Below are 24917 nucleotides of genomic sequence, written 5' to 3' on the forward strand. Positions count from 1 at the left end.
TTTGACAATCTATACATCTTATGAAAGGGCTTTACGTACTTCACAAAAATGGGTATGTTGGTGACCATCTCTTAACATTTTGACCTGTCTTAACCGGAAAGGCATGTAAAATGCTTTGAATGGGCTTACTTCATGGATTTGTCGCTTTGTTTATTGTCCACCAGACTTGTAAATTCAACTGAGGTGAAACTTGGTGTATTGTTAGTCAATGACATTAACTTCTTGAACTCTAAACGACAGAATGATGACACCATCATGTTGTTTTGACAAATTTTTGTACAAATCTTTAGTACAATGCAAGGTGCAATATATATATATATATATATATATATCAAATAATAAACCACAAGGGAAACTGACTGGGTACATTTTTAAATGATTTTAGGATTGAACAAAGAAAAATTGACTAGAGCGGGATTTGAACCAATGACCTCCGGTTTAACGTGCCGGCGCTCTACCAACTGAGCTATCTAGCTCTATGTTGATGGTCTCCCAATTTTGTCAATATCTTTGTTCGGAGGGTGCCTGTCAGAAGCCATTAAACCGCAAAATGCCGTGTAGCCAGGGATCACACCCGGGTAACGATACAACCTGGGAAGCGGCAGACAGGGGATCACCTTAAGGGGATGCGACTTTTTATATCAGATATCAAATAATAAACCACAAGGGAAACTGACTGGGTACATTTTTAAATGATTTTAGGATTGAACAAAGAAAAATTGACTAGAGCGGGATTTGAACCAACGACCTCCGGTTTAACGTGCCGGCGCTCTACCAACTGAGCTATCTAGCCCTATGTTGATGGTCTCCCAATTTTGTCAATATCTTTGTTCGGAGGGTGCCTGTCAGAAGCCATTTGCGGTTTAATTTATTTATTTTTATTCTTCTTCTCAGAGTCGATTGTCCACAACAATAAATTACCTAAAGAGGTAAAAAAAAAACCATTTCAACAATCTATACCAAATTACAATAGTTTAAATCTTTGAAAATTAGTATCAAATCAACCAAGAGACCTTGGGTTGTTTAAATGGATACAAAGCTGGAACTGCATATTCAAGAAATGTCTGCATAAATATACAATACAATACAATGAGTTTTTATATACATGTAGCGCCATTTTATTTAGACCACAGCGCTTTAGACAAACAATAGCAATGCAAATAATACAACAAATGAGCAATAAACAGAAACTAAGGAAAAAGATGTTTTTTAAGTGCTTTCTTGAAAATAGGCAGTGAATTGGAGGTGCGTATGGTGATAGGAAGATGGTTCCACAGTCCTGGAGCAGCTAAGGAAAATGATTTATATGCAGCGGATTGAAGAGATTTGCTGCTCGGTTTATTTTCAGCAAGACGCGTTTTGTCTATGCTGAGCGAAGCCCAGCCCTAGTTTGAATGTGAAAAGAAAAATAAGATGCAAGATATGCTGGTGCAAGTCTATTTAAGGGTTTGTACACATGCATGTTTAGATGCACAAAATATGAGTTTGGCAGCCCAATTCTGAAGATGTTGAAGTCTATTAATTTGAGTTGTGTTTGCTCCAAGTAAAAGTGCATTGCCATAGTCCAATCGGGAAAGAACAAGAGACCATATACATTGTAACACTGCTACATGTGTCAACATCTAGAAACCTTCTTATATGTTTAATGTTACGCAGAGGGTATGACACCGACCTTGACAATGATGTTATTTGTGGTGACATAGACATAAGATTGTCAAAAACAATGCTGAGGTTCCGTACAGTTTTAGTGGGTGTGATTATTTTCATATGTTCATTAAATTTTCATTATTTGAATGGGTAAACAGGTCATGAACTTGGTTCAAAAATTCCTGTGATGAACATTTTATGAACTGTTGATGAATAATCATGGACTGATCAAGAAGTTCATAAAAGTCCACCAAATGTTCATTAATTGAATGGTGAACCATTCATGAAGTTGGTTCATGAACTGCTGTGATGAACATTTTATGAACTGTTGATGAATGTTCCTGAACTGATCATGAACGTTCTTGAGAGTTCATAAAGCCATGAACTTCACCTCGCCTGGGCAATGACATCCCTTTTATCTGTCTCAGCTCTCTGGGGAGTTAAGTATACAGACCGAGCTGCCGTGGCGTTCCGGATGCTTTTTCTTACAAAGTATCAACCTCTTCCCTTACAGGTACCCATTTATGCCCCTTGGTGAAGAGAAGCAATAGTAAAGTATCTTTCTCAAGGACACAAGTGTCCGACCGGGATTCAAACCCACATTTCGATGACTTAACCACCAGAACTTGAATTTGATGCTTTTATCAACTAGGCCATGACACTCATTGGATTGATCAGGTGAAATGTCACCAATTAAATCATCATTTCATGACATCACTTAAAGGCAGTGGACACTATTGGTAATTACTCAAAATAATTATTAGCACAAAACCTTACTTGGTAACGAGTATAAAACATTGTGAGAAACGGCTCCCTCTGAAGTGGAGTACATAGTTTCCGAGACAGAAGTAATTTGCCACGAATTTGATTTTGAGACGTCAAGTTTAGAATTTGAGGTCTCAAAATCAACCATCTAAACGCACACAACTTCGTGTGACAAGGGTGTTTTTTTCTTTCATAGTTATCTCGCAACTCCGATGACCAATCGAGCTCAAATTTTCACAGGTTATGCATATGTTGAGGTACACCAAGTGAGAAGACTGGTCTTTGACATTTACCAATAGCGTACACTGGCTTTAAAACACCTTGTTTTTGTTTCTAACAAAAACTTATTTTCTAGTTCTTTCTCTCAACTTCATAGGGGATTTTGAATTTTGTATATATCACCATCAGATATGTCTTGTAAAACTGAAAAATATAAACACTGACATTAATTTATGTTGACTTTATCTTCTGTTTTAACTAGAAGTTGAAGTAGAAAGCGGTTGGGAATTGACCATGGTTTCAATGAATGAAAATTTGTTTAATTCATCAACATTTCAACAATACTATGTCACAATGTAGAACGTATATCAGAAACACAAAGGCCTTGTTAAGATTTTACAAAAACTGATTTTTCTTTTCTATCTTTATATTGATATAGTTACCTGAAGTAGTAGTGCTGCCAAGCCAAGAGTGGGGTACAATATAATATGCAACTAATGGACTTCACAACTTTACCTTGGTATTCAGAACATTTGTAACCGGGGCCAATTTCATAGAGCTGCTTAAGCAAAAAGAATTGCTTAAGCACGAAAATAGCTCGCTTATTTTACACATGTTACTGGCCAAAACTTCCTGCCATATACGTTGCTGATGACTAGTATTAAGCTGTTGTTTACTTAGCATTACAATTGAGTGGAGTCTTGGCCGGTAATCTGATTTTACTAAGCAATGAACGTTTTGCTTAAGCAAATTTCTTTGCTTAAGCAGCTCTATGAAATTGGCCCCTGCTCGATTGTAATGAGGAATATCGAGTAAAGTCTCATTTCATGTAATCTGACACCCAACATAATCATAACGACAACAAAATTATTTTTATTTCTGCACTTTTAGGTTGCCTAAATCTTGATTAAACTTGCTGTCGTCAAAAGATTAAAGGAACACGTTGCCTTGGATCAGTCGAGTTGGTCTTTGAAAAGCGTTTGTAACCGTTTTTTATAAAATGCATATGGGTAGAAAGATGTTGTAAAAGTAGAATTCAATGATCCACACAAACATGCCTCAAAATTGCACGGTTTTCCTTTTACCTCGTCGACTAACACGGTCGGCCATTTATGGGAGTCAAAGTTTTCGGCCATTTATGAAATTTTGACTCCCATAAATGGCCGACCGTGTTACAATGTAGTTCGCACAGTATAAGGAAAACCACGCAATTTAGAGGCAAACTTGTGTGGATCGTTGTATTCTACTTTTAAAACATCTTTCCAACCATATGCATTTTATAAAAAAGGGTTACAAACGCTTTTTACAGACCAACTCGTCCGATCCAAGGCAACGTGTTCCTTTTATAAAGATGCAACAGCAGATGATTTCTGAGCCATGTTTTTGTCCTAATTATATAAAAAAAATTGGAAATAAACTCCAGATAGACAAAATCGCCCCTTTTCAACCCGCGATAGCTGCTCAAAGCACATCGCAAAAGCGCCACCAAAAGAGATACTTTTTTGAAGCCAGTGACCTTATCTATCTGAATATAAATTACGTCAACACGTTGGGCGACTGCATTGCTTGTTACAGGGGTTCAAGGAAACCCATTTTTGTCACCTGACCTATTTCATTCATAAAAAATCGCGTCGCGAGATTAGTATGGCTTACCTACATACTGAGCGAGGCGTCTGTTCATCTATGCAGCGAGGCCATTACCCGACCCAGTGCTGTTGCTACGTGACGTCATACAAAGCGTAGCTAGCTTGGCTCCACTATGCGCGCACACCACCATACGGGAGCCCCAAGCATACATACATGTACATACAGGTTTTACACGGCACGCGTAGATAGCCAAGCTATAACGATCATTGCCATACCGCCATGTTTTATCCAGTGGAATATTTATCGAAGTTCGACAAAACAGTGTCTGATTTTCATCAATATTTCCGGGGTTTTCGAGGTTGAATGACTCCAAACCCAAATAATTCTGAATGCTAAAGAAATAATCTTTCAGTTAAACTTGGTGTTGGGTGAGAAGTATTGCTAAAATCATGAGAAACATGCACGGAAAAATTGCGAATGAAATCTGTTCCCTGGTCATGAAGCAGAGCCAATGTACGGCCGGATGCGACGAGGGTGATGTAACTGTATAGCCCCGGGGAATACGTGATGCGTTTCACCCTGCCATGACGGAACAAACTCGTATTTCAAGTTGGAAATAACAACGCAAATCGCTCTAATATTTCAGGTAAAAATTGTCAATTTTATTGTTGAAATTGTCTACACATTATAATTAAACTTATCATTGGGTTGTTTGTACATTTTGGTCCTACTGTTGGTCCGACTACGCCGGGGTTAAAAACCAATGTTTTCATGGATGGACCTTTTTGGAGCTTCTGGAGTAAACATTTGTCTTTGAAATCATCGTTGCCACAATGTTACACTGACTTGGCAAAGAAAGACAAAGGTTCTCATATTTAGCACCAGCTTTAGTTGTTTACTTGTTAGAAAATCTGAAAGCATGTTGTCTTGCAATTACCTTTAAACCCTGAACCTCAACAATAAATCATGGCCAATAATCTGCAATTGCAAGCTAGAATCTCTAATGCTCTTTTCTCTCAATGAGCCACATACAATGATACAGAATTATGGCAGTGTGTCCATTCTTGTATGCCACATTACATGTACATAACAAATGGAAAGAGGTATGGAATCAGGGATGAATTATGAGCATGAATTCCAGTAATGTGGGTGTCTCTTTGTATGGTTGCAACAAAGCGTACCACGGTAGCTGCATGCTTGTGCATGGAATATTTGGGTGGATGTTAATGTCAGCTGTCCGCTTTACAGCAACAAAATTGAGGGTGCTACAAAGTCAATCGAGGCATGACAAAAACATCTGCCATAGTCTATATCCAGAAAAATATGGTGTTTTTACCTGTTGTGTGAAGTGAACTGGTTAAAGGCAGTGGACACTATTGGTAATTGTCAAAAACTAGCCTTCACAGTTACCGTATGTCAACATATGCATATATTTTGTAAGATAACTAACCTGTGAAAATTTGAGCTCAATCGGTCATCGAAGTTGCGAGATAATAATGAAAGAAAAAAAACACCCTTGTTGTGTGCGTTTAGATGGTTGATTTCGAGACCTCAAGTTCTATATCCGAGGTCTCAAATCAAATTCGTGGAAAATTACTTCTTTCTCGAAAACTATGGCACTTCAGAGGGAGCCGTTTCTCACAATGTTTTATATACCATCAACCTCTCCCCATTACACGTCACCAAGAAAGGTTTTATGCTAATAATTATTTTGAGTAATTACCAATAGTGTCCACTGCCTTTAAGCTGTTATGTAACTTGTAATATTAACTTTCATCAGCTTTTTGGCTAAGTCAGCAGATTTTGGAGCTGAGGAGTTAAATAGAATAAAGTTCTTGGTAGTTTGGCAGTTTTTGACATGGTAGATGGTAGAACTTTTGCCTCCCCCAAATGAGATTTTTAAAATACATGTAACGAATGGTTTGATAGATCAAAAAAGTCCCATAAACTATTTCTTTGCTGCCGTGTGCTCCCCAAATGATAGTCTAGTTATACCATCATCTCAGAACTTTATCTTGGAAGTCTGGAAAATGCATTTACACTGCTCGCTTTATACAACCTGTGAAATATTTTACTTGAACTTAATGTAACTTTGTAGAAAACTAAATTAGTTGTAAAAACTGTATTTATGATCTTAATATGTTATGTGCTACTGAGACCATTTATCGAAAAGTGTCTAAAACTATATACAAAGAATATGTATTCAAGCATGTTTTGTGTACAAGTATGTTACATGTAAGCTTCCTTAAGTTAGAATGAAAAGACTTGTGATTCTTGGCGTTATTGTTTTAGCTGCATTTCCTGTCCTGATTCTTGTTATATTTCACATATCACTGGTTTGTAGAGGAAGGACCACTAACGAACAGGTAAGATACATCTTTGTTTCTATTATAAAAGCTGGTACATGTATATCACATCATGAGCTTGTTGACACAATGCACTAGGACAACATGGGCAAAACAAACATTGCAAGTCATTTGACAAAAGCCTGTTTCACACGAGCTTTTTATCCAACATATTTTGTGATTTTTCGCAACTAGGATAACATAGCAAAAGCAACTTTTCTGAATCCTAGTTATCACATAGCCAACGATCCTGACTAAATATAACCGCGATCGAAACCTACTACTAAAAATCGTAACTGCGTTATAATCGCACTCATCGGACATGGAAACTACTCAACCAATGACCCTGGTTATGCTCTTGGAGTACACCTGCGCAGATCGTGTCGTCGTGTGCCTAGGATTGTCATGTGTTATAAAGTTTGCGGTTTTGCCGGTACGTCTATTTGTCGTGGCACTGTTCATGTTAACCGAGGTTAAAGGTTTTCTGAGACAGTCTTCCATATTTAGTGGTATTGAACCATTCCCTCCATCTTTTTTTCTGCATGCCTTCAGTCCCCATGACATCAATCAGCTCGATCATTTTGTCGATCGTATCATTGTAACTCCAAGTCATTTTTTTTCTTCTTTCTCTTTGTTTCCTAATTTGGTTCTTTGGGTTGCGATTGAACAGTCAGTGTGTTTGTAAAAATACTGGCAGAAAGATACATGGTTAGTAAAAAAATTATTTATTGGCAAAAAAGAAAAAAAAACTATGTCAGTTCCTAATCAAAGAGCGACACGACTCTGTCCTTACTCTATGCACAGCAGGCCCAAGCTATATTCGGAACAACGCGTACAAATCACTGGTTGCCTTCTGGAACTGATGAGAGCCACCGCCAGCCTGTTTAAGGGTTTCATGCGGCATACCAGCGAAGTAATGCATAATGCAAGCCGATTACAAGGGTCGTTGGTTTGGTTGGTCCTGTGAAACACCTTTGTTGTGAAATAGCAAATGATCGTGGTGCCAGATAGTTGGCGCCCAGAACCGAGGACGTTGGTTATGAGCACTCGTGTGAAAAGGACTAAAGTAAAACTGACACAAAGACCATGGTTTTATAATTCCACTGCCAAATTCTTAATTTCAGGTCCTTTGTCCCAAGTATACAAATTCTTTGATTTTCAGAGTATTAGCCCTGGTATATGAGCTGTTTTCAAGCAAACAGCAAACTCTGCGCTTGTACGATCTGGGGATAACTTACAGAACCCCCTAAGCGTTTGGACAACAACTGCATGCAGTGCATTCACGAACAACGAATGCACTGTATATGTACTGTACAGTACATGTACAGCGAGAACAATGTAGCAAAGTCGCGAGTACGATCAGGTCTTTCAACCTTGTACGCGGGCTCAAACAAAAGCCTTGACCAGTTTGTTACTGAAAGCATATGTGTTTCTTTATATTTTGTTTGATGTGGGCGTTTCATTCTAAACATTGCCCAATCACAGGCGCAATTGAGAATGACCTATTACTGCTAGCAATCATGCCACATCCATGACTGTGTGGTATACGCTGTACACTGTATAGAGGTAGGTCGGGAGTGTAGTGTCTGTTTTATGTAAGGGCTCTGCTGAGCTGACGCACAGTGGGCCAGGTCAAACTGCGCCAACTAGGCAATTGGTGATTGTTTCAAAAAACAATACTTCAATTTGTTTTAAAAAAAAGAATTAATGAACAAATCTCTATCAAATATGGGTTATGACTTTATTTAGACACAAAATGGTAAAAAAGTGTGGCAAAAACGATGAACTTAATGGGTGTTTTATATTCAATTTTGAAGTTGTATACCCTTATTAGAAATGCCTGTTTTGACTCAAACACCTGTAATGACTGGTGCATGTGTCATAACTGGAAAAAAATTAACATTAGTAGTTATTAAACTCTTGTCGTCCAAACACGATTCTGGACTATGATGACGTCGAATTCTACGTATTTGAAAACCCCTTACAACCAACTTTCCATCATAAATATGTAAACCCCTTACAACCAACTTTCCATCATAAATATGTTTAAATATAATTTTCATCAAAAATATGTTGGAGTATAATTTTGGCACACTTAGATTCAATTCTGGCCTATTTATTGTGTGTCGGTACGGCTACTGGTGACGGACAAGCCGCGCTCAGTACGACGTCGAACAACTTTTAACAGGTCGTTGAAACCCATGACTCCTGGATACTCTTTTAACCTTTCTCAAACACATTTCACACACTTGATGCACAGTCTAATGTCTTCCTCCTATTTCGACATTCATGCTTGATGCATGGAAGTAGAATGTTGGTGCTCAAAACAGAATCAAGCCTGCTGATTAAAGGCAGTGGACACTATTGGTAATTACTCAAAATAGTTATGAGCATAAAACTTACTTGGTAAAAAGTTATGGAGAGCTGTTGATAGTATAAAACATTGTGAGAAACAGCTCCCTCTGAAATAACATAGAAAGAAGTAATTTTCCACTCAAATTTGAATTCAGGACCTCAGAATAAGATTTTTAAGTCTCGAAATCAAGCATCTGAAACCACACAACTTTGTGTGACAAGGATATTTTTTCTTACATTATTTTATGCATATGTTGAGACCAATAGTGGCCAGTTTCTTTAACTGTGAAATATGTTGAAAGCTTCTGTAGTTGTGCTACGATGTACTGTTGCAAATTTTGCACCATTGATTTCCAGCGATTTCTCCCTTGCTCGCCGCCATTGCCGTTTTTTTTTTGCAACAGGCTACCACATTTGCTTGTTTATGTCGCGTCGACCTAGGAGCACATGTGCAGTGTTTGCAAAATGTTGTGATTTGACATCGCAGCGAGAGTTGCTAGGCCAAACAACAACCAACGAGAACAGGTTTTTAGTAATTATTAGCATAATGAGCGCCCCCACATTTCGGCATTTACAGAACCATCAAGGCGCTGCTTAAAAAGTAGTCACACAGTACATACATGTACCATGTACACCGTATACATACACTGCACATGTACTATTTTGCACTTTTTGTGTTATGTTGGGCTCCATGGTTGGGGGTGCGCTGGCGGAATTCGGTTGTGAGTCGGATTTAGCCGGTCGTGGCTGGCTGGAGCGCCTTGATCAAGGCTATCGAAAACCAAACTTTTTTACTGTTATGGGTCATGCGCTGCTGCATGTTGCAGTATAAATAGACTGCATATAGAACTTATGCATTGACGTCATCCAGCCACCATCTTAGAGGTAAAATAGTGACGAAACAATCAAAACACACATATTTGTACGCATGGCACACAATATTGGTTTATTAACTTTTGACCTCTTGGTGAGGGCGCCCTACTGAAATAATGTCATGTGCATAGGGTCTATTTCTTCTTCAATGCAGTTTGCCATAGTTTCAGCAGACCAGATTTGCCTTGTGGTCCATAACTACATGTAGGCAAAACGTTGCAGCTTTTTAGAAAGTAAATTTTCTGTATTTAGTCTCAATTATACTAGCAGTAATAGTTTTGAAAAAGACTAAGAACATGGTACATTGTAAGTATACATTCTAAAAATTAATTTGGAAACGTCAACTTTATCTAGTCTGGATTAACCTTGGTATTTGTGATTCATTTGACAGGTGACTGGAAAGTTTCGTAGTGGACATAATCCATTTGATGTTGGATGTAGAATGAACTGCATTAATGTGTTTTGTGCTCCTTTATCACCAAGGTGAGAAGTACTAATTTACTTGAAATACGTTTAATTCATAGTTGAATGGAGAAATCTAGTTTGCATGTGAACATTGTTCTTAACGCGCATTAGGGGTCTGTTTCACGCTCTCCAACCATTTTCTCACGCATTTGAGTGAGACCGAAAAAAATAGAAAATAAAATGTATGATAAAAAATTAACCAACAATTTTACCATAATAATAATAATATTAATAAGGAAATCAAAGTGTGGTGAAGAGGTTTTCAACTATTGCTTTAAAACCCAACGATGCCTGGTTCTTAATAATTTTACTGAGACAAAGTCGAGGTAAATTATCAAGAACCAGGCTTCGGCAGGTTTAAACCACTAGTTGAAAACCGATTCAACACACTTTGATTCCCATTCATAATGTCAACACTTTTGGTCAAAAAGTAAAATAAATGTAAAAATTATAATTTGTCAATGGTTTCTTTCAACACAACACCCCTCCAGCTATGAAATGGTAAGGCCCTCTGCCGCCCTCGGGTAAACAACTCCTTTTAAGGGAATGCTGTGCGCGTCGTGTGTATCACCTGATGTGGCACAACTGTTTCAGCCGTTGCTCTTGACCAATAGGAATGAAGAAACTGTCTTATAATCAGGGATGCCAGTTTTCCGGCTGTTGCCGGAATTCCGGCTTTTTCAAATTTTCCCCGATTTTTTTCCGGCGCTCTGCATTTCATCTGGCCGGAGAAAATATATTTTATTGAAAACGATTTCCGGCGTTCCGTTTTTCATTTGGCCAGAGAAAATATGAGTTTGGAAAAGGTTTCGGTGCTCTGTATTTCATTTGGCCGGAGAAATATATTTTATTGAAAACAAATTTCCGGCGCTCTGTAATTCATTTGGCCAGAGAAAATGTATAACATAATACCTGCCGTCAACTCGCTGTCAACTCGTCAACTCAACCACTTCCAAGATGGCAGGTATGAACTAGTCTTGACCTAAGGCCTCAGTGATCAACTAACATAAATTGCAGTACATACTACACATGCAGTACCAATCATTCACGCCTTGAAGCAAGACTATTCCAAATGCAGGAAAGCGCCCTCTGTTGTCCATTTTGTACAGGCCTGTGAAAAAGCAAGATGGCGACTGACGGCTTTGTAGCTTAGAGATATTTTTTTCACGATCAAAAAAACAAAATTCTTACAATCGAAATGTAGCCTAAAGCTTTTCAAATTTTCTTTTAGCTTATACTGAATAGTTTTATGCATCTTATGTGGATTTTAAATTGATTTTGGAGGAGTTGGCGGCACCAAGCGAGTTGATGGTAAGGTAATGGACCCTCCCAATAATGTGCGTTGCTGACACCAATCGAGAAATTTAATTGCAAAAGAAGTTTTTTATACAACCGATCCTCACATTGCGAACCCATCGACATGGTTGACAAAAAAAATGTAATATAAAAGCAGAAATAAGAGGGTGAGATCGTCCAAAAATGAAAAGAAAAAAAACCCTCAAGTTTTGTTTGATTTTTTTGTTTACGGTTTGAAATTTGTGATGTATAAAAACGGAAAACTCAAGACTAAAATCAGACTATGCCTGCCTTTTTGCAAGGGGGGGGGGACAGAATTTTCTTTTTCTTTATGTTTTATTTAAAAAATGCTGTTATGTTTTTTATAGTTTTTTTGGTCTGGGGGGGGCAGTGACCCCTTTTTCTTAAAAAAAAGAATTTCAGGCTCTGAAGGAAAGAGCCACTGGCATCCCTGTTATAAGCACAGGTGCAAGCTCGCGTGTCACACCCATGTTTCAACACTTTTTACTGGTCATAAACAAAGGTTTATACACACCCACGTGACGCACGCTCCACCAATAGGAATAGCGAAACTGTCTGGGGTATTTATGAATGGAAATTTATATAGCGCGTATCCATGAGTATGTAAACATGCTCCTGGGCGCTGAACAATTAAAATAAAACCTATTAAAATCCATACAGTTCAAACACCCAAGAAAATATGTAATATAAAATGCAGAATTTGTACACAACAATAAATAATTCAAAACAGAGATTTAACCCTAGTTGAAAAAACTAGAATTGCTACAGAGGATACAAAAATATGTACTTGCACTTGGAATTGGCTTGACTGCTGCTGATTTTAATGTATTCGGGAAAACCCCTGTCGTAATTGAAGAGTTGACAATCGACATCACTATAGGCACTATCTTAGAAAGACATGTCTTGAGAAGGCTAGTTGGTAGAGGGTCTAGATGAGAAGACTTCAGAGGGGACTTACGAATAACCATCTCAATATGTGATTGTGAAACAGTCTCTAAGCGGAGTTCACAACCGACCGGGAGTTCAGAAGCTTGGTCATCGGCATTCCTTGGTTGACCGCTGATTTCACACTCACTCCTTATTACCTTTATTTTCTCTTGAAAGAAGCGGCTGAAGCGGTTAGCGAGTTCCACTGGAGTTGTTTGTGTGGGTAATACAGTAGCAACTTTCCAATGCAAAAGCGAATCAATCACCGGGAAAATCTGACGACAATCACCTCTGTTTTCATCTATTAAGTTCTGGTAGTAGTGCGATTTGGCCTCATTTATTAGCCTCACCACTTTGTTCCTTTGTAGCTTGTACATGTCTTTGTCGATGGTTAGTTGACTCTTGGTCAGTGCTGTTCCAACTTTTTACGTTTCAGTTTCTCGATGTTGATTGAAGGCGTAAACCAAGATGTATTTGGATGGAGTGTTTATGTTTTAGATTGCAAAGGTGCATGTTTCTCGAGAAGATCGGAGAAATGTTTACTGTAGGCATTAGCGAGAACATCCGGGTGCAGAGGCGCATCTCCAATTTCAGAAAGAGGCGATTTCAAAATGTCAAGACCAAAATGTTTGGTGTCAATGTTGCTGATTTTCCTGAAGATGATTGTTTTTCATTCCCTCGTTGGTTTTCTGACATCAAGATTACAGGTGATAAGTGAGTGATCAGAAATGGCTGGGTCAAACACATCAATGGATTTTATGTTGTTCTGACAAGAGCGAGTTATCACAAGGTCCAACAGGGTCCAACAGATGTCCAAGGCAGATGAAACATGTTGGGTCAGGTTACAAGACTCTAGCAAATTCATGAAAGCGACTGTATCCTTAGCTTGAGATTGGTCGATGTGAATATTAAAGTCACCCATCACTATGAGATTCGAGGACGATGTCAGGAATCCTTCTAGAAGGTCCAAGTACTCTGACAGAAAAGTGTTCATTTTTGTCGCAGGAGGGCGATAAACTATCATCAGTAGAATATGTTTATCGTTGCATTGAACATCTACTTCAATATGTTTAGATGATGATGCTGTCAAGGATGATGTAACGACTGTGACTTTTAAGTGTTGAGACATGTAGTAGTCCATGAACTATATGCCAGACTTTCACCAACTTATTTTTAAAACAAAAATGAAATAAAATAAAAAACACACAAAGACAAGTTTACCGATATCTCTGTGACGTCGTGCGTAACTAACCGGTTGGATATCGACAATGCATTGCCATATCGCGCACGTGTGTACAAAAAACACAATCTACAAAACTTGCACAATCTTCACATTGCACGCAGTTTTTTCAGAATCATCAACTTAAGCTGCCATACAAATAGAGCGCAAGTTTGCAGATTGCACACGCTTTTGCTCCCTTAGCAGATCCAGCTGACAATTCAACAATTCACAGGTTGCGCAGCAGTTTGTCCCGATTCGTTTAGCAAACTGTTAAATGCGCTCCACTAGCGTAGACTCAACACAACAGGCAGAAGTCGTAAGCGTGGAGGAATTTTAACATCATTTTAGCCGGAAATTGATGTTATTGGGGTAAATAATCTGACACAATCGTACCTCCACATTAACAAGCAACATCTCCTGTGTACCTCATGTGAGTTTGAAGTATACTGAAGAGGTTTTTGATGCATTTGAAACACTTTTTGTCCACAAACAAAGTTCTATTGAGAAAACGCTGTTTTTCTGTATTTTCCTTGAACACAATTTTTTTTGGGGGGGGGGGTGGAGGTGAAAAATCTCACTCATACGTAGCTGGCCTTCTCTACATGTACGTTCACATCATTGGAAAGGTCTAGAAAAACTATACAAACGATACACCATTGTGTGACCTTGACTTTCTGTTCAAACCATAAGTTGGAAATTTCATAAATTCATACTCAAGAATTATTCCTAATCATATCAGGTTGCACATGTACATGTAGGTCGAGTCTGCTTCATCATTTGCACAGAGATTATACCGATTTGACTTTAACTAATTCTGGTTTAAATCAGATATTAGACCCCAATTAAGTATTGCCACATTTAAACCACAAAAAAAGAACACAAGAAACATGTACATTTATTGTATGTACATTAGAAGCACTTGGGTGGCTGTTACGCTCTGTTGACCATACGGTTTAAAAGTTCCTGAAGCCTGTGTATAGTATCCATTGAAGATGCATGCAGCCTGATTTAAAGGCAGTGGACACTATTGGTAATTACTCAAAATAAGTATAAGCCCAAAAAATTACTTGGTAACGAGTAATGGGAGAGGTTGATAGTATGAAACGTTGTGAGAAACGGCTCCCTCTGAAGTGACAAATTTTTCGAGAAGGAAGTAATTGTCCACGTATTTGTTTTCGAGACCACAGATTTAGAATTCAAGGTCTCGAAATCAACCATCTAAACGCACACAACTTCATGTGACAAGTGTGTTTTTTCTTTCATTATTATCTCGCAAATTTGATGACCAATTGAGCTCAAATTTTCACAGGTTTGTTATTTTATGCATATGTTGAGATTCACCAAGTGAGAAGGCTGGTCTTTGACAATTAGCAATAGTGACCAGTGTCTTTAACATTACATTTTGTAAGGCTCTTAACAGTAAAATATTGTCCTAAAGCTATCCAAAGCCGTTTCTCATTGGACTTTTTTTTCCGCGTTCACACGGAAAGTTATCGTGATTATATATTGTGCGTTGGCATAGCAATTTACAGTGTGGTTACTGTAGGTTTGCAGTGCAGAGCTGTTCCACTTGGACTTTTTAGCGGCCCGGCTATGTTACCGTCCGTTGCTGCTTGAAAAGCCTTCTGTGACCTCTTTTGGCCTGTTAGATTTATGGTAGCGGGAAGTTGATGGGGAGGTTAGTTTACCCTGCGTCCCCATTGGATTTAGTTTTGTCATTCTACAGAAAAGTCATGGTACTTAAACCAAAAAAAATTGAATAGGAACACAGCTTTATACACGCTTCCCAAGCTCATACATTGTTTAAACTTAATACATAGTTGGCACGCATGCTGTAGGGATGTCATTGTGACATCATCGGTTTTTGACTTCCATAAATTTAGAGTTGATAAATTTGATATTTAAAGGAACACGTTATCGGACGAGTTGGTCTATAAAAAGCATTTGTAACCATTTTTTATAAAATGCATATGGTTGGAAAGATGTTTTAAAAGTAGAATACAATGATCCACACAAGTTTGCCTCGAAATTGCGTGGTTTTCCTTTTACTGTGCGAACTAACATGGTCGGCCATTTATGGGAGTCAACAATTTGACTCTTATAAATGGTCGACCGTGTTAGTCAACGAGGTAAAACAAAAACCACGCAAAAAGTCGCAATTTCGAGGCATGTTTGTGTGGATCATTGTATTCTTCTTTTACAACATCTCTCTAACCATACCGATTTTATAACAAACGGTTATAGAACACTTTTCAAAGACCAACTCGACCGATCCAAGGCAACGCAGACCTGCCAACCTGTACGCATTTTGCGTACCATGCACACATTTTCACCCCTGAGTACGGTGGTACGAGATATTCTGCAGAACGTACGCAAAAAGCAAAATCTATATCGCGGTGTTTGTAAACTGCAGCACGAACGGACAATTTTGTTCTCAGTTTAATCAACTGTTATTCGTTCGACCCCAAGTGCAAAAACAACAGATCAAAAACACCCCACACACCCCACATCTGAGTGATCATTATGCGCTTCGATAAAAAAGAGGTTGTGCTTAGAATTATTTTTTAAATTCTTACTCCCGCTGGAAAACTAATAAACCAATGCGTAACAGAAGGGGTGGGAATGGCGCATACCAGTTCGGTCAACCTGGTATAGTACATGTACAGCCTTATGCATGGATGTACATGTACATGTACGTGCACACAACGCACGTGTTCGGCTCGAATTCGTTCGGCGTCGCCGTGTGTTTATATACTATGCAACATGGACGCCGATCGAAGGCGAAGTGTCAGTGATGGGGGAAAAAGTACTCCTCCACCCGGAAAAAAGAGAATGCATGCTCCAAAGAAGTTTCTTCCTCAACGTGGAAAATAATGCATTTTGCACAGTGCACGTGTGCAGTCGGCAGTGCACACACTTTGACATTAAGACATCTCAAAGAGCGGCAGCAGTTTAGGTCAGGAGGTAGCATTCATGTTATTATTTACGTCACGATTTTTTCCCAACTCCCGAGAATTTGGGGAGAATAATGGGAATTTGATGGCCTGTAATCTTTGTATAAGCCTGATAAGGAAAACAAATGATGAATTGAAGCATGCCTGAATTGAAGTGGAACTTGAAAACTCTACGGTGGGCTTTCGTTTGTCCGTTTACTGGGCAACCAAAGATGGATACCAAGTTATAATATTTGCATTCCGAGTTTAAGTTACTAATAATTTAGGAACAATGTTCAACAGAGCTTGTCAATGAAATTAATATATGTTATGGATCAGAAATGTGTCAAAATGGGCTCCCCGCCCGTAGGGAAACCCCTGGCCAATTTTTTTGTGATATTAAAAAAAAAAAAAAAAACTTTTTGCCCCTTCACTCCTTCAGTTTTAAATCCTTGATCTAGGCATTTGGAACATGGTTCCAGCAGTCAACTGGTTATTTCTTTTTCATTTCTTTTCAGACTGTTAAGGTCACGATCACAAAAAGTCAGAAAAGGCCACATCAACCACCCCTAAAATAACCACTGATATCATGATACAACTTTTTTTATTATGAAGTAGCCTGTATTTTGTGTGAATATGATGTATAATTACATTAAATGAATGGTTCATCTAAAATGAAGTGGTCCATGGTTTTTGCTGACTGACCGTAAGCATTGTGCCATATGCCGTTGTGCACTGGGCGATCATGTTTATGCCGCTGCGATAATGTGGTACTCAAAAAAAAATTACAAGGTTGGCAGGTCTGGCAACGTGTTCCTTTAACAAATTCAAAAGATAATAAAAAACAGAAATTCACAAATAAAATCTAAATGCTCATAATTAACTGTTTTTCTGCTGTGTTAACAGATATGTTGGCTACAGAGGTTTAGCATCAAGTTTAGTTGAGAACATAATGCCATCTACAGGTGACACCGTTGTGTCACAAAGCCATGTGAAGCTAGATGTAAATGAAGAAGTTCTTGCTAACATGAACAGCAATTCAAAAGTAAGTGTTTCACATTGAAAAATTGCTTATTAAATTTCTGAAAACAAAACAGCATTATAGGCTGAATGGCTATTGTTATTGCCTACATGTTCTCTGTCTGTCCATCTGTATGTCTGTCATTCCATCTGACTACGTAGTTTAGTTTCCGGATGTAAGTGAATTGGAAATGACATGCGGACTTGGAACTTGGTTGGGAGAGGGGGGGGGTCTCCCTTTAGGAAAGGAAAGTTTGGATTGCTTTTGAGATCAAAAGGTCAAATGCCAAGTCACAGTGGTGAGTTATAACATGTTTTCTGCATCATTGCTTTACCTTACAATCAGGTATTTTGTCATGAAACATGGATGGACAGTTACTCTTGAGATAGAGAAACTTGACTGTTTTAGGGGAGGGGGGGGGGGGTTGGTGTTCATCAGAGTCCCAGACTTATCAGACAGGTTCCCCTCAAGCAATGCAGCACAGGCTTCTGCTGGACATTTTTCCTAACTCTGAAGAAGTCTCCAGGTGAGTGGTGCTCAATTCTAAATCTACAGCCACTCAACACGTTTAAAAACCCAAAGAGATTCAAGATGGAGTCACTTCACACAGTACCATTCTCTTAGGGTACCAGCATGTGTAGTATCCCTGGACTTGAGGGATGCCTACCTACATGTCACCACATCCCATGAGATCATTCAAAATGTCTTGGTTTCCAATATTTGGGAGTGGTGAACGAATTCAAGGTTCTACCATTCCGTCTGTCAACAGGCGTGGGCACTCCACCATAGATTTGAGGAACATGTTTCCCCATATGCTTTCCCCCCATTCTTCCCAGGATATCAAAAGAACAGTGCAGGGTCATTCTGATAGCAAAGAAAGAGCTCTCTGCAGCTTTTTTGGGGAATGAGAAACACAGCTACATTAAAGTACAGATGAATTAGAAAAAAGCAGTAAATACATATTACATGTATATTTATATTATTGATCCTTTTATGTTGCTAAACTAACTTGAAATGGATGATATCACTGGCTTACTGGTTTTTTATTTTATTTTAATAAATCTTTTAAAAATTAAGCTGGTTAGTAGAAACTTAGCTGGCATTTGGCTAGCAAAAGAATATACTTGTACTATGTACAGGTAGCTAAAAATATACTTATCTTAACTCGGTGAGATCCTCATTTTGTATGATTGTTTGTTTGTAAATCCGGACATCAAATTTTCTTTGTTTCAGGTAATGCCAGCAGCAAGACTTACACACTCACAAAACAACCATAAGGTTCAAAGTTCATCGGAGGTGCAAAGTTTGAGTAATGAAAGTCAGGGAGATGATTGTGAAGCAGACCCTCCACCACCTCCACCCCAACTCAGTAACTCAAGCATCAATTTTCTACAAGATTTGCCTTGCTCAGAATCACATTCTGATAGGCATGCCAAGTACAGTCACCAAAGTCCAATTATACAGAAGGAAGAAGCCGGCTCACACGAAAGTTTACAATTAGTCAATAGTTCATCATTAAGAACATCAAACCATCAAACTGACTTGCATGGTGTGAATGAAAGGAAATTTAATGATACCAATGGAAATGGGTCAGTTTACCCAATGGAACCAGATATTTTTGAGACTAGAAAATCTACAAGGCATCATATGAATAATGTATCCAGAAGCAACATGCTTAATGGCAGTGGCCACTCAAATGATGCTCCAAGAATTCGGCGTCCTATCTCATTTTTGACTGCTCTACAGATGAGTGAAGAGGTTGAAGTTATGAAGAAAAACCATAATTATGGACCATCAAGAAGTGAATTTCCCAGAACCAAAGACCAAGACAAAAATGAAAGAAATATTTATACAAGTTTGGCTCAAGCTGCCGAGGAACGACCCCCTGCTAAATATGAAATATCAGTATGACTATTGTTATTCCATTTACACACTTTCCTTACCATTGTTAAACTGTGACACATCATAGAGATAAACATGTAAAGCTATGATAAAAAGGGGGAAATGTTGCGACTTCATTGTTATTTGGGATCCATGTACATGTACATCATGAACACCCTTTACAATTTAGATGTTTTGATTAGTAGTGAACCTATTTAATGGCTACACTTCGATGGTTTTCCTTGAATCTGGAGGTTGTTAGTTCATTCAATGTAGTTTAAATAATTGAATGTTTCTGTAACAATTAGTTAATTGATAATGATCGTTTCTGTGTTCAACAAATAGAAAACAAAGACTGCTGTAATGGGTATTCAACATCATGACACTTTTGTGAAACAAAGATGTTTTCTTAAATGCGGGAATTATGTTCTTTCAACTTACAATGTGATTTTTATTTGTTTTTGCCTCAGGCTGGAGATGGGAAAACAAAAGATTGGTGTATTTTTCCTCTAAATTTATTCTTGGTGACCAGAAAAAAAAATAGTTTGTAAATCTATTTAACACCTTAACAAAAAACTATTGTAAATAAAGTGCTGGTGACATTTATGTCAAAAGAAAGGTTTGTTGTTCGAAGTTGTTTCCTAAAAACAAATTGATACGTCTCAACATGCTATTAAAACCAATGCAGGCTAAACATGGTGCAACACACACACACTCAAGCACCCATTTGTGTAATGGTGTTAACTGAGGACACCCCTTTGCTATCCCATTGGTTTTTTTTTAGCGATGCCCCCATTGATTTTGTGTAGGAAAGGACACCAAGGACTGGCCCCAGGTATGTCTTTTTCCCGGATCCCCTTGGCAAAAAGAATAGTGCTGAAATAAGCCTTGAGAAATACAAAACTATATATAACGGATTGAGTTCTATTATGGAGGGTACTTATCGTTATTAATTTCACTGCCGTGGAGTGAGTTCTTAATTAGTCTCAACGTCAGGACTAACCTGCTCCGCAGCATTAAAGTTAATCATGAGAAGTCCCCTTGATCCATAAGTGAAAGTGGTAGTCCCAGCCGTAGTAAAATAAGCAGGACAGTTCTTTTCACATCCTGTTACTGCGAACTGAATATACATTGACATTTTGTTCACAGCATTTTCAAATATAACATTGATGACCTCAGCAAAGTTGAAAGTATTGTACAATGACAACCTTTGATATTGTATTATTTCATCATTAACATTTTGCAATTAGATAATATTAATCTTATTAATTAAGTCATTGTTCTTGTGCTGTCTTCATCTTGTTGAGTTTCAAATGCCATTTTAGTTTCAAATTCACTATTTGTGGCCAAAGAAAATTTCAGCGGAGGAAGAAAACATTTTTGAAAAATGAATAACAAGAGGTATCAACACCATTATTATTATGGTCTACCAAACAAGCATACATGTAGTACTCTGCCCTTGTAAAAAAGTCTATAACATGTAAGTCTTGTAATAGGGATTCAGAGGTTTCACTGTACAGTCAGTCACTGCCCTTATTGGTCAGAGCTAATACTCCGCAGCAGTAACATTAATTATGAGAAGTCCCCTTCATAATTCATTTTTTCTTCCTACCTTTTGCATAAGTTATGCTTTTTTGCTTAATTATTTGTTAACATTTGATTTAATGTAATTCGATACCTGATGACATCATCATCATGTCATTAAGTATGTGCTGTTCTTGATGTTGTGGGTTATTTATTTATTTTATTAGACATCCACAGCCCAGTTAAGGCCAACATCAGGAGGGGTAGGAAACAAGAAGAAGTATTAAGTTCAGGATTGGGGAAGAAATCCTCAAATACAATACATTTCTTTAGCATGAATTTATTCTAAACTGTGCCAATAAAGTATCTAAACACTTACAAATGGTCAGATTTATCGGAACCTGAAACAGTATGCAAACAAATAACTGATCATTTTGATTCACAGTTATCTTCTGCGCATTTTGACACCTATTTTGTTGCGCTACAGTGTTGTTTGGCGGATTTATGGGCACTTGAGTGGTTTAAGGTCAAATTTCAAAAGTTGTAAAAGCAAAAGTTGCACAAGCATTTCACACAGACAAAATCAAGACAATCAATCAATCAATCAACCGCAGAGACAGCAAGGGTCTGTCGCGACAATCTCCTGTGTCCACGTCCTACAGCCTCACGCCACATGTGGTCGATTGTGCTAGGCCGACCAAGTTGTTGGGCCCAGGATGGTCAAGGGTGGCCTCTAGGTCTCTTCCAGCCAGGAACCGGTGCTATAGGTCTCCCCTGGAGTTGATGGCGATGCTTAGTGCTTTATAGCTGGGATGTTGTCAGCTAGGCAAGCATCATGACCGAAGAAGGCAGAGTGGCGGCGTTGAATTAGTTGGTTGATGGGAGGCAGACATGTTCTTTGGGTCACCTCATTGTTTGTTGTTGACAAAGTGGAACCACTGGATGCCGAGATTTGATTGTTGACACCTCATGTGGAACGATTCCTGTCGATTGAGGTCGGATTTGAGGGGGTCCGTGTTTCTGAGCCAAACAACAAGACAGGAATGACGCAAGTGGACTTCACAAAGAGTTAGGACTAGTCTTTCTCGAGTTAGGACCAGTTACATGTAGTCATCCTAGCTTAGACTATCCATGCAATTTGTTTATCTTCTAGGACTAGTCATAAGTTAGGACTAGTCCTAACTCTTTGTGAAATCGACCCCTGTATACATGTATATGGACAATTTAGTAGTAAGTTTTAAACTCTTCAGCTTCGAGATTCTGCGCAGGTGTTCAATCAAGACAAAAGACACAAATTTTTTCTGTTTACCTAACCATGAAATTTATTGCAGTAGCTCCTCAGACTTCTATCTTCACTGCTTAAAGGTTCTTTCTGATTTTATCTTGTAAACTCAAACTGCTGATATCCTGAAGATGTAGTCCTCGATACTTGGTGTATCCTCCATCACTGTCCTAAACGGCAAGGATTCGTCTTCTCATCTCGAAACACCTTTTCCTGTCTTACCATATCAGGGAATCTGGCTTTAATTGCACTGTACACGTTTGGTAATTGTCCAATTCTCACTTGGTGTATCCCATCATAAGCATAAAATAACAAGCCTGTGAAAATTTTGGCTCAATCGGTCATCGAAGTTGCGAGAAAACAATGAAAGAAAAAACACCCTTGTTGGACGAATTTGTGTGCTTTCAGATTATTTTAGTGAGAAATTACTTCTTTCTCAAAAACTGTGTTACTTCAGAGGGAGTCGTTTCCCACAATGTTTTATACTATCAACAGCTCTCCAATGCTCATTACCGAGTCAGTTTTTAAGTTAATATTTGTTTTGAGTAGTTACCAAACGTGTACCTTCCCTTTAAACCCATTATAATACTGGTTTATGCCCCTATCTCTGACCCCTTCGCTTTGTTATTGACAAATGTTGCTGATATTCATCGCAATTGATTTATCCAACACGCGACAAACAAATCGTTTACAAGAGGCGGGCAAAAATAATGCTGATCTCTATCGTCACAGTACAACGCTCTTGTTTGAATAGGGGCTTTTGAAACTTTTGAAATTCAACCTTAAGCCACTCAAGTGCCAATTAATCCGCCAAACAACATCGCATCACAACAAAGGAGGTATCAAAATGCACAGAAGATAGCTGTGCATCGGATTAATTAATTAATTTTGTGCATACTGTTTGAGGTTCCAATATATCTGACCATTTGTAAATGTTTAGATACTTTATTTGCACAGTTTACTTTAATCTGACATTTCTATATACATGTAATGAACTAACAGAACTAACATTTCATAAGTTATATGGTCTTTAAATGAGTCTTTTAAAATGAGTTTCCCCCTGGTGAGAGCTGTTGGCTCGATATCAATTTATTTAAAGCATTGAAAGCGTTATATATTTTCAGTAATAATTAGGACAAAATATGTAACACTCACTTTAATTGTTGTGTTTGAAATGTTGACATGCGAGGTTAAAGCGCCCGACTGATAACTTGGTTCATATAGATTTAGTGAAACAGTAAATGGGCACAAAATTACACCAAAAACTTAATGGAATGTTACAGAATTGGTAAGAAACAAAACTTGTGGAGATCACAGATTTACGTAAAACTTACACGCACGCTCTAATGATGATGATAGTAGAAAACATCCCTTTAAATATTTCTGTCTGAAATGCCATATTTGCTGAGAAAAAAATATATATAATTTCGCATTTGGAGTTTATTGCTCAGTGAGCGTTTGATTCATTTTTATTTTGGCTTTGATGCAATGCAAAATTTGTATCAGTTTTTACACTATTCTCTTGTGACCCAGATGGCCGATCGATCTCAAACTTCTACAGGTTTGTTAGTTTATGTTTATGGTGGATTACATAATATTCCTTTAAACTTTCCTTTGCTGGAACTTTCAGATGTGCGTTTGTTATTTGCTGAACACACCAACAGATTAAAGAGGATATTTCTTATACATGTGTAATGTTTGTACCTTTAGGTGTGTTTGTGATGTGCAAATGAACTATGTTGCAATAACAATAATGATGGTTTTTCCGTAGAATACAATATATAATCAAAAGAACCAGATTAAACAAAATAAAGTGTACCTAAACGTAATTAAAAATAGAAGTCATTAAAAGAGTTTCATGGACCATTAAAAGGGACGTGTGCAAGTCAAAAGCAATTATATTTGCTTTAGCATAAAGAATTCACTTTTATTATGTATTGTAATATGTCTTGTCATTGTTTGTGTGATACATGTATTGTATGGGGTTGTACGTGATATGTTTGGTGTTTATGTGTTTGGTTGGATGTTTTAAACTGTCATAGCTAAATCCGATTTGCCTTCACACCTTTTATGTTTAAATTAAATCATCATCATCATCATTTAGCATTTTTAATTAAAGAACATTTTTGGTATCTTATTTGCTTATGTTATATTTTGCATTTTCTTTATTTACGTATTTTCACCCCAAAAGTGTGGAAATAACAGTGTTACTTCCATATAAATTTAGAATCGAAATTAACAGTGATATTTTGTTGTTTCTGTTTTTCAAATTTTATTTATCTATACTATAATGATCCCGCCATGTTTTAACGTTATAAGTGGTGCCCGCACCCTGCTGAATTGATGCGTCCTGGGGTCAATTTCAGGGGAAACCGTGAACTGGGGGTATGTGTTTGTGTTGTCACAGTCAAAGCGTGAGCAAGAAGTAACCTTGCGGGGGGGGGGGGGGGTACCCTTGGGTTGTTAGGGGGTCTGCGTTGTCTCATAAACCCGTTGGGCGAGCGCCTAGTAACTTTGCGTATACAGTGCAAGTAAAGAACAATGCACGGATCAC

The 24917-nt window shown here is 38.0% G+C and overlaps 1 protein-coding gene across 2 annotated transcripts in view; it reads left to right on the forward strand.

The window, feature by feature from the left end:
- The window catches only part of LOC139938328 (palmitoyltransferase ZDHHC14-like), a 64576-nt gene extending 40014 nt beyond the window's left edge, over positions 1-24562 (forward strand). Inside the window, exons 5-8 of one of the 2 annotated variants that reach the window (XM_071933778.1) lie at positions 6482-6584; positions 10183-10274; positions 17562-17700; positions 18910-24562. In XM_071933778.1, coding sequence (XP_071789879.1) covers positions 6482-6584; positions 10183-10274; positions 17562-17700; positions 18910-19587 — 1012 coding nt within the window. In that variant the 3' untranslated portion in view covers positions 19588-24562. The remainder of the gene's footprint in view (positions 1-6481; positions 6585-10182; positions 10275-17561; positions 17701-18909) is intronic. The other variant, XM_071933779.1, reaches the window with a different exon arrangement.
- Positions 24563-24917: the final 355 nt, after the last annotated feature.

The sequence above is a fragment of the Asterias amurensis genome, chromosome 6 (genome assembly GCF_032118995.1).
Source record: "Asterias amurensis chromosome 6, ASM3211899v1".
Classification (NCBI taxonomy): Eukaryota; Metazoa; Echinodermata; class Asteroidea; order Forcipulatida; family Asteriidae; genus Asterias; species Asterias amurensis.